We start from the raw sequence: 11634 nt of genomic DNA, 5'->3' as shown, positions 1-11634 counted from the left end.
CTGCCATTCAGAGGGACTGAGACAGGCTGGAGGAACAGGACAACAGGAACCTTATGAAATACAATAAGGACAAATGCCAAGTCCTGCACCTGTGAAGGAAGAAGCCCCTGCAGTGACACAGGCCAGGGGCTGCCTGGCCAGGGAGCAGCTCTGTGGAAAGGACCTGGGGGCTGGAGTGCTCATCCTGTGCAGGGAAGACAGGGGTCATGATTTCAGCCCAGCCAGCAACAAAACACCACACAGCCACTCTCTCACTTGTCCTCCCCAGACCCGGTGAGATGCAGAGGACAAAATATAAAGGCAGGCTCATGGGTCGAGACAAGGACCGGGAGGGATCGCTCCCCACTTACAGTCACAGGCAAAAGACAGGGTCAACTTGGGGAAGAAACAAAGTCAATCTAACTTACTACCAATCCAATCACAACAAGGATATTAGGAAGTAAAACCCAACCTGAGAACACCTTCCCCCCAGCCCTCCCGCCTCCACTCCCGGTTCTCTCCACCTCCTCCCCCCGGCGGCACAGGGGAACAGGGATGGGGGTTGGGGTCGGTCCGTCATACCTGGTCTCTGCCGCTCCTTCCTCCTCAGGGGGAGGAGGACTCCTCCGCACTCGGCCCCTGCTCCGCCATGGGGTCCCTCCCGCAGGAGACAGCCCTTCACCAACTTCCCTGGCGTGGGTCCCTCCCGCAGGCTGCAGCTCCTCACAGACTTCCCTAGAATGGGTCCTTTCCACGGGCTGCAGCTCCTCACAAACTTCCCTGGCGCAGGTCCTTCCCACAGGCCGATCCTCAGTCACAGACTGCCACAGCACAGGCTTTCCCACACAGTCACAGCCATCTTGGGGGGCCTCTGCTCCCCTCCATGGGCTGGGGGGGCGCAGCCTGCCATCTCACCACGGGCTGCAGGGACATCCCCTCCTCCAGCACACCTCCTCCCCTCCTTCCTCACCGGCCTTACTGTCTGCAGAGGGGTTCCTCTCACATTCCAAGCCCCTACTGGCTGCAGGCTTCCCCTCTTAAATCTGTTCTCCCACAGGTGTTACCACTGTCACTGATGGGCTCGGCCTGGGCCAGCTGCGGGTCCGACTTGGAGCCAGGGAAGCTTCTAGCAGCTTCTCACAGGAGCCACCCCTGCAGACCCCTCCCCTGCTACCAAAAAACCCACCACACAAACCCAATACAGGGGTTTATTCAGCCTGGTGAAAAGATGGCTTGGGGTGGGGGAATGATAACCCAGCAGTAGCCACCCACTTCCTATGGGGAGGTGACAGAAGATAGAGATGAGCTTTTCTCAGTGATTCTTGTTGGGAGGATGAGACAGTGGTCATTAGTTGAAACAAGAGGTCAGTTATAAGGAAAACTGTTTGCCCAAGAGGACAGTGAGGCAGTGGCCCAGGCTGCCCACAGATGTTGTGCATCTCCATCCTTGGAGGTTTTCAAGGACCAGATGAAGTAAACCCCTGAGCACCCTGTTGTGGCCTTGTGACTGACCATGCCTTGGGCAGGAGGCTGGACTACAGACCTCCAGAGGTCTCTTCCCATCTGAATTATCATGTGGTCCTAAGATAGCTTCTGATAATGAACAGTAGTCTGTGACCATACGTTTTGTTTCTATATAGCACCTGTATAGTTAGGAGTGATGGGTGAAACTTACTGCTCCCAAAGTTATTTGTTGGAAGTGGACTGTGACCTCTGACATCTGTGTTGACAGTGAGCTCCAGAACACAGGGTAGTCTGGAAATTAGGAAGTGTCTAATCACCCAAAGAGTGAGATTTCAGAATAAATTTCCCAATGTAGTTGTCAGGGGAAAGCTGCTTAAATAGTTTAAAAATACAGCTTGATAAATTTATGAACAGGATTATGTGATACGATTGCCAGCAACGGCAAGGACAGAATTCAGCAACCTTAGAGCCTGTGCAAGCTTACGGCTTTCACTTTGACAAATGCAAGGCCAAGCTCCTCATCTTGAAGAATAAATAAATGGAAAATTAAACATAGTAAATATTTCATTGACATTTCATACTGTGAAATTGAAAGCAATCTTTTGCCCAGTTCGAAGTTATTAGAGTTTGTAGCTGTGAGGCTTGGTAACCATGATAATAAATGGTATTTGTATTCTAGTGCAAAATGGATATCAGAATCAAAATGCACAAATATGGACAAACATAGTTAAGCTGTGATTGGTTTATTCATATCACAGCAGCTGAAGGCTATACGATAAACAGCTATAAAGCAGGTGCAGCATATATCATTGGCTTGATTATTAAAAATTGGCATTTTATTCAATTCTAAATTGAAAAAAGGAGATTGTATACAAATTCAGAGAAAGTCAGTCATGCTATAATTGTATTGCATTGTAACAAACCCCTAATTTTCTTCATGAAGTAATTGCATAGTTCCAGTTTGTCATGATAAATCAAGCCCAAACCTGAGCACAGGAAGATCTAAAAATGTCAAAATGTTCTCCATGATGCATGGTCCAGGATATAATCTAGAGAGGGCCAAAGTTAGAATAACACTTATAATTTTATAGCCAAGTCACTGAAACTTTGTATAGCAACCTGCAGTTTCAGTGGAAGGAAAGGCATGTTTCCACAGTAGCATACTGTACAAAGGCAGCATTTTTCTGTTGAGATCCTGCCAAAAATCTTACCAGAGCCAGGGGAACCACAGCCAAAGTTGTGTTTATATCTCCTTTGGTTTCAATAAAGCAGCAATCCACACCCTAACAGGCATATTCGGACTTACTGTGAAGGTATATGGAATGCCACTGACCTTACGCAGCAGGTTTGGGTGTGGTCATGAGTGCTTATGAGAAGGGACAAGCCCTGAAACCCTGAAGCAGCAGGGAAGAGCTCCATGTCCCACTGCTGCTGGTGCCAGTGGAAAAGCGTGCAGGCAGGCAAGCCCCCACAGCACGGTTGGTGTGCTTCTCAGCAGAAGTGAAGTCGGATGCAATAGGGTATTATGGGCTAATCTGGGAGGGGTAAAGTACAATTTTTTTTTCACTGCACAGCACCAGAAAGCGAATAAATAGTGCTTAGCCTATAATGAAACTCGATAAAATTCAGTTCAGTGATATCAGGACTGATCACTGTAAGCTAACATTGCTATTTCCACATACCTCCAAAAAGCTGCCCAGCATAATGTACAAAGCAACTGCACGTTTTCAGAGTTGCAACAACTACAAGTGTTATTAACCAGCAGAACTGCAACTAGAACATAAAAGGTAACTTAGAAATACACAACAGAAATATCGTATTGGGAAAACAAGCAGAAAAACAAATTTGAAAGGGAATAAAGTCATTTAATATCATGATTGAAACCGCCCTACAAGTTCCTATGCTCTAAGTTCACATTGTTTTTCTTAAAAAAAATAAAAGATTGGTTTTGAGTTTTGTGTGTACAGTGCCAAGTGTCTTGTGCAGGGAATACCGCCTGGTAGATATTTGATCAGTAGTGATGCAATTAAGAAAGTAAGGGCTTGTTTCAACCATCTAAACAGGGATATGCAATGCTGTGTGAAATGCTGAGTCCGCAGCAGCAGCCAGGACAAAATGGGGAAGGTCTCACAGAAGTCCTGCAGGACACCTGACAGCATTAGGGAAAAATGTGGGATATGCCAGAAAGCCTCCAGTGGCAATAGATGTCTATCCTCAGGCAATGTAACTGAACCCTAAATGTATGTGTTTTACAGGGAAAAAGGATACAGCATGGTTATAAAAGTCATGATTATTTCTGAGTTTTTTTCCAATGGGGATCTGGAAAGGAACTTTTTCATCTATGGACACGACCATGCATTGCAAGTATTGATCAAGGAAAAATTTATTTACAGAGATTTTGCAAATACAAACATAAAATAGCACATATTATATATATATTTTTTTACAAAAATGAATATTGAAATAATAAACATGGTACAGCACAATACAACATCAATGAGCTAAACATAACAGCAACAGAAATCTATGTCTGGAAGAGGTTTCCTGTTAGTTGTACATAACCAACAGAACTCTACAGTACCGTGAGTGGAATTTCCAATGGACAGAAAAACGTCCATTTACTGCACATCGTAAAAGTACTATAGGGAAAGGCTACATATGCCAAGTAATTATGTTGCATTTTTTTAATAATGCTGAAAACACAGAGGCTTAATAAAAGTTATATAGGGCTGAATAAGCAGTGGCTAAATGTTTGGGGAAGAAAAATGTGTAGAGAATATACAAAATACTGATAAAGTGGCTTATTGGTCCTTTTATTAAGTTTAATGTATAGATTAAAAAGTGTTGCAACACTGAATTTTAAACCACCAGAGAGAAGTAAAAAAAGAAAAAAAAAAGGAAAAAAAAAGGGAAAGAAAGAAGAATCGCACCAAAAAAAGTTTCCTCTCTACCCATCTTGTGCCATGGTCAACATCTGTGCATGCGTGTGTGCTTTTGGGAGCCATGCCAAGGGGCTGCCGGGCGCTACCCCAGTCCTCGGCACTGCCATCCCCTCACCAACCTCTCAATTAATTGCTGCACGCAGAATTTCACCATTTGCCAAAGCAGAGTTTTCCTTGCCTATATTTTTGTGGAGCCGACCACGAGCGGGCTCGGGTGAGAAAGCCCGTCCCTCTCCAACCCGGCCAGGTGGCTTTGCGCTGCTGTTCACCTCCCTGCCCTCCCCGGGGCCACCTGCTGTCCTGCCCCACACCCACTCCAGAGAGAAAGCACTTAAAAATGTCTTGTTCGTCGTCGTTTTCCAGAAGACATCGGCAAGCCCCTTGGGCGTCTGGCAGCGCCCGCGCACGGGGGCCAGCTCAGTAGGGGTACTGCTTCTGCTTCTTGCCGGAGAAGCAGGCCAGCCAGGTGCACACCAGCATGGCCGCCGCCGCACCCCCGCCCGTGCAGTAGTAGGCCCAGCCGATGTGGCAGGTCCCTGCAAGGAAAACAAAGCGACGCGGCACAGCGTTAGCTGGGGGAGGAAGCGCTGCCGCAACCCTCCTTTCTGCCCACCCAGGAAAAAGCACTTTTCTAGGTTTCTGCCCGCTTGTATGTCCACCTCAGACAGGGAACACAGGGCGTAATTCAAGCAATTAGAGAAGCCAAAGTGTTTAAATGGCTCCCCTTCATTTTCCATACGGGTTCAGCAGTCAGGCCTCTGAGCTCAGTAGCTTGGCCAGCTGCTGTTTGACACACGGGGGAAAGACCACGTGGGAGCCGAAGCTGAGGCTGCCGGCACCACGAGCGCGGCAGCCACAGGGCAGCTGCCCCCCTGCCTGCCCAGCCCAGGGAGTGCCCGCGGCACCGCTCTCCACAGCAGCTGCAGTCGGAAGAGGGCTTTTCCCACCCTTCTCTTTCTCCTCCTCCTCCAGCCAGCATTTGAGGATATTTCGGTTATTTTTGACTGAGATTTTGAGGGTTTGCAGGTAACTTGGGCCAGGGCCTGCTCCCTTCAGAAAGAGCTGAGTGGGTCCAGCTCCGCCATCGCAGTGACAGGGCTTGAAGCTGGACCCGGCTGCAAGCTGCTGGGCGACAATAACCCAGGACATGGCTGTGGGGAACCTGTTCATGTCCCCCTCGCACAGGCACCAATCGTGACCATCTGCGAAGGAGCGTGGTGTCAGGGGACTACCTGCATGGGGGCTGCTGTGGGAATGGAGTCCTGACATACAAAAATAGAGAAATTTCCCTATCCTCACCCAAGGCCACAACTCATTGCTGAAAACTTCACTGATCTTTTGTTTAATGTGTTTAGCAGTGTCACAATAAGGCCTTGAATATATTTAATGGCCTCAGTATCTTTATACAGCCAAACTTATCACCAGCAAATGCTGGGGAATCCCACGGTGGACCATAAAGTGATTCCTCCCCTTCCAGGCACCACTGTGCCTGCAGTAGAAGAGGAAATCAGGAAAACAGCAGCTGCAACAGGGAGGAAGCCTCCTCAGAGATCTCCGAAAAGCGAGGAGATGGCTGCTATTAATCCTCAGGACAACATCTTGGTCATTTTGATCTTGAGTGCTTGGGACTCATTACAACTGAGGTTCTCCCTGTGTTGCCATCTTGGGTGACGTTGCCCTGCTTTGAGCAGTGAGTGCTCTCAGTAAGTCACAAACAGCAATACAACACTTCCTTCCCACCCTCTGAAAAAAGCAGCAGAAACCATTCTTCCCTCCAGAGAACCGAAGGTAACAGAGTTTCCATCTAGAAAGACAGAGCTGAAACAGGTGGCATGTCCATACTCTGTCCCAATGGCATCCTACAGGGCAAGGCTTGAGGTTCAGGCAATTATGAACTCGGCTAATCCTGCCTTAGGCACGAGACACACAAGATGTCTGTCTGTATGTCTCAACATGTCCAAAACATTAGCATGCCTCAAGGCAGACAGCATGTCCATTGACTGTCTGCAGGATATTGTCGGGCCAGCTTTGTAAGGAGATGTTAGTAGGAGGCAACACTTATGGTCTTGGCCACTCTGAAGATCTCAGGTTGACACCACAGCGGTGTCATGGTTTCAGCTGGGATAGAGCTAACTGTCTTCCTAGTAGCTGGTACAATGCTATGTTTTGAGTTCAGCATGCGAAGAATGTTGATAACACTGATGTTTTCAGTTGTTGCTAAGTAATGTTTAGACTATAGTCAAGGATTTTTCAGCTTCTCATGCCCAGCCAGCGAGAAAGCTGGAGGGGCACAAGAAGTTGGCACAGGACACAGCCAGGGCACCTGACCCAAACTGGCCAACGGTGTATTCCAGACCATGGGACGTCCCATCTAGTTTAGGAACTGGGAAGGGGGGCAGGGAATCGCCGCTCGGGGACTAGCGGGGTGTCGGTTGGCGGGTGGTGAGCAATTGCCCTGCGCATCATTTGTACATTCCAATCCTTTTATTACTACTGTTGTCCTTTTATTAGTGTTATCATTATCATTAGTTTCTTATTTTCTGTTCTATTAAACCATTCTTATCTCAACCCAGGAGTTTTACTTCTTGTTTCCCAATCTTCTCCCTCATCCCACTGGATGGGGGGAAGTGAGTGAGCAGCTGCGTGGTGCTTAGTTGCTGGCTGGGGTTAAACCACGACAAGCGGGAAGCATAGTATTTGTTTCATTTTGAATTCATAACCCACAAAACTTTTTATTTAAAAAAGTGTCCAATGAAACAAAGATCCTGATGTGACCAGAGGAATTGAGAAGCTGTGGCCTTGGCTTGAGCTCATGAGCCTCTCTCCTTAATGTGCTGGAGCAGATTGAGAGATTTACTTGGTTTTGTAATCTGGTTATGCTCTGTAGATTAACACCATTCTTGGCTTCCTTGCAGAAGACCACACAGAGAGTCTGACTTCCTAAAGAGAAGACCATCAGAAACCATGGAGAGCCTCCCAGTGCCTGGCAATGCCACTGATGCTGATCCTTGCCCAATTGAACAACAGTCCCTGGAAAGACCTGTCTCTGGACCATCTATTGCTTTGCCACTGCCTACAGCTTCCACTGGGAATTTCAAAGCCAGACCTAAGCATAAACCATATGTCTAAATCCATTGGATTGCTTTGAAAATGATCACATTTATACCAGGGTGGGGCATGCTAAAGCATTTCTTGTGATAAGACAGACTCCATCTGATAGGTCTTTTTAAATTGCTAAGTATTCCGAAAAATACTAGGGAATTGTAGTTGCAGCTTGAAAAAGTAAAACTTTCTCATCATGATGCTTCCAGGTAGAGAAAATAAATGTTAAAATGCTACTTTAAAAAGAGTTTAAAGAATCACCTGGCAGCACTGCCCAAAGGTGTGACCTAAGTGGGACAGAATGAACTAAATTTGAACTTTTGCATGGTGTGATTTCAACTTTTGTGCCTTGACAGTGGGAGAGAGGGAGTGTGTATGTAATACATATTAAGAAGAAAGAGCTGTTAAATCAGTGTCAGAGATGTGCTCAACAGATACAACATGCACAATTCAGCCTTGGCTAAAGAGAATAATGTTTATTTCTCCATACCATGCTCCATTTACCCTAAGGACCACTGCCCTACTTAATGCTCTGAGGCATGACAGGCAGCCTCTTGATCTAACAAATGCAATGTAGTTCACAAGTCTGTGTTGGGTCAAGATGAAAAAATGAAAGAAAGGGAGAGTGCAGGAGAAAGGAGGAAAGAGCCGGGAGCCTGACCTTAGAGCAATAATAACACAGCAATAAACCTGGCCATTATTTCCAGCCTGTGCCAGGAGCAATGGGAGGCCTCAGATAAAATAGCTTGATCTGTACTTGGATGATGCTGAGCAGAACAGCATTTCAAGCTACTGTGCTGAAGAAGAGCCTGCAGCGGGGAAGGTGTCTGAGGGTATAGAACTTGGCTATACTTTTCATTGTAGTATAGGTAAGTCCTCGGTCCATAGCTAAGTATAGCTATAAGGCCAGAGATAATCCATCTCAAAGGTACCTGTTGCAATGAATGATTGCCTACACTGCATAGCCACGTGTCACAATGAAACAATGCTACCCCTTTTATAATTGTGTATTGCACAATGAGAGAAAATATTTTGGAGTTTATGTTTCTGCTCTGGTGTTCTCATTTTACGACAACTATGACCTATTTTAATCCACTGCACCCTAAAGAAACATTATTGGTTGTCAATAATCAGGTAATTTAGTTGCACTTTAAATTGTAAAATGACTTCTGCTTTGCTTTGATATTAAACATTCATTTTAAAAAGAACAGGAAACTTCATAGAAAGCAGGGTTAATGAGTAATTAAATGTAACATCAAATGAAACAAAATACACCCATAGAAATATTACATGTTATAGAAGATAGACTTTGCTTTCTAGCTTTATATTTTTACATTATAATAATACATACCATAGAAGGACCCTTTGTCATGTTCAAATTTTATTGCACTGACATCAGTGGGACTAGTCATGTATTCAGAGATAAGCAAACAGTTAAGATCTTTGCAGAACTGGGGCTTAAATTCAACCATCAAGTAGAGCAGTTTGGCTTCATGGAGCCCATCATATTAAAGATTAGAAATGCTGCATTACAGTTTCCCATTTTTTTAATGTCAAAACTCTAAAATGAAGAGCAAGACCACCTAATTACTTGATAGTATTAAAACAACTATTGAAACCATGTCAATTTTCACACACACGAAGACAAAGAAGCTGTTGTTTTCCTTAAGGATGCATAGGAATACGTATATACAGGTAGAAGTGTGCCAGTCTATTGAGGGCATGGAGATGCATGTAAGAATGTGTACATGTTCTTGCTCATAAGATGGGCTGGATCTGGTTTCATGCCAAAGTAAATTCCCCAGCAGCTGAAGTACCCTTCTAGCTAATAGAGATGATATGCATCACAGCAGTTTCCTTCTCTGCACAGAAATGGTGTTGCATTTAACAAATAAGTCTTTACCTGACAGGTCAGTATGGAGGGAGAAGCTGTAGCTTCAGCGTTTGGTTAGTTCTGGATCCTTGGTTTTGTTGGTTTGGGTTCTTTTGGTAAAAGAGAGCATAAATAATTGGAGCTCTTGGTTGCTCCGTGAAGTAGGGCTGTCCCAAGTCAGCTCATGTAAATTTGTAGCCAGATATTAAATACTTCGTTTTCACATTTGTTTTACTGGGACTGGCAACAAGAGTGTGTCAGGATAAACCCCGGAATCATAGAATATCAGACCTTGCAGCTATAGGGATGGATGGCCATTTTCCAAGCAAATAAAAGAAGGAAAGAGTGGAAACATTACACTCCTCTCTTTTGTGAAATGATTGAAAGGAATTGCAGTTTCTGAAGATAAAGGACAAAAGCAAGGTGAGTGAGGACACTATCAAAAGAAGATTCAGCAGAAAAAAAATCCCATAGAACATAAGACAATATTTGCTAAATCAAAAGAAATCAAAGAATGTGGAAGGGTAGTTTTGCAGTGATGGATGGGCTTATTAAAAAACACTTCCATGCCTTTTCCTGATTTCTAACATGATCTTCGAGGCCATGATACATGTCCCCTAGCTCCCCCCTCCTCTTCAATATACAAAGATTAAGACAAATTTGGGAGTGAGCGAAATTTGGCAACAGAAGATCTGCAGATAATTGATCTACCGTGGAGCTGTGCCAGGATCCAGTTGCCAAAACAGAATTTTACCAGAATTTCTACTCATGATGTCTTATAAATAGTTATCATGTATAGTTATCAAGGTCCTGGAAATAACATATGATTTTCATCTAAAATAACCGATAATTGACACTTATGAAAAAATACACAGGACATGAAAGTGTCTTGGATGCAAACCTGTTGATTGCAAGACTTAGCATCTTAAATATTTGTACCTTCTCTGCTGTTAATGTTAAGACTACCCTGGGCTTGCAGCCTGGAGTATTTGGCAAACACTAATCATTTAACCTTAAGTACAGACTATTGTCCAAGATGAAGGAAAAAAGGTTTCAGAATTAGTCAGGCTGAAGAATACAAATAATATACCTTCAAAAATAAAAACTACAATTCCTACTTGAAAAAAGATGTGCAGGAACTCTAATTAACAGCTTTACATGAGAGTCCAGTACTACAGGGAATGTGAATTCATGTAATCAATCAGGGTGTTGGAAAAGTAATCAGAGAAAAAAGTAAAGAGTGTGATCTTAAGGAATATACAGAGATTTGGAGATATGAAAGCCACAAATGAATGTAAAAGATAATCAGCTAATTAATAAGAAGGCACGATTATTTTGAAACAAAGCCAAGATAAATTAAACAGCTGAAGATTTTTTTCTTGACACAGTTACAATGAAAAACCGTCATGTGAAATCAGCTACAAAAGCAGGAAAAGAAGTTAAAAGTTGGAGTGCATCCAGAAAGGATTAAAGTAGTTATGTGAAACAAAGAAAGAAGCTATATAAGGTAAAACTGCAGCCAAACAAATAGCTTGATACAAAATAATGAATTTAGTGAAGCTGGTTTCTTTGTCTGTTGCATGGATATGACTTTCTACATGGATTTATCTTTTTTATAAATATATGATTTCTTATGCATGCACAGATCAAGCTATTTTGGTTACTTATAATTGGTCAAAGAAATAGTATGGATATTTTGGTTTGTAATTAAATGCATAAAATCGCTTAAAGTTCAGAAGTGTAAAAAAGCGTAAAAAGAAGTACCAACTTGAAATTCTTCAGTTCTGCTGTATGCAGACACTCACTCATATGAGCAAATCCTCCTTTCTTTGGAGGATCACATAATTTTGTTTAATCAAACCTCAAGTTTGCTGTAGGTGTGCATTTATCATGGAGCAATGAAGGAGAAACCAATACTTTGTGTCAACTACAATGCTCAAATTCCCAAGAGCAAATAGCTTATGTCCTGCTAATGAGGAGATCTTGAGCCTCCTGGAAGAAGCCAGCAGAAAGCTCACATATTGCAGGAAGTAAATTAATTTCACCTCTCTTTGGACAGCCACAGTGCAGAGATTCACACTGGGCTAGTCCCCCAGACTCCCTCTAGAGACAACAAAGAGAAAAAGTCACCTATAAAAGTGCGCTGCATTTCATCTTAAGGTAGACTTTTAAAGTCCAGCAGATAAACCCTGCTCTAGTAGCACCTATTTTTCTCCCTTTAACTATGAGGGGATTCCAAACAACCAGATTAGCTGCCCTTTTCAATTAATAAAG

General features: G+C 43.8%; 1 protein-coding gene across 1 annotated transcript in view; it reads right to left on the bottom strand.

Annotated features, from left to right (window-relative positions):
• Nucleotides 1–3824: 3824 nt before the first annotated feature.
• The window catches only part of LHFPL6 (LHFPL tetraspan subfamily member 6), a 145069-nt gene continuing 137259 nt past the window's right edge, over nt 3825–11634 (bottom strand). Inside the window, exon 4 of the mRNA XM_049815981.1 lies at nt 3825–4921. Coding sequence (XP_049671938.1) covers nt 4803–4921 — 119 coding nt within the window. The 3' untranslated portion in view covers nt 3825–4802. The remainder of the gene's footprint in view (nt 4922–11634) is intronic.

This window comes from Accipiter gentilis, chromosome 13 (assembly GCF_929443795.1).
Source record: "Accipiter gentilis chromosome 13, bAccGen1.1, whole genome shotgun sequence".
Classification (NCBI taxonomy): Eukaryota; Metazoa; Chordata; class Aves; order Accipitriformes; family Accipitridae; genus Astur; species Astur gentilis.
Note: the sequence above shows the minus strand (reverse complement) of the source record. Positions and strands in the feature narration are given on the sequence as shown.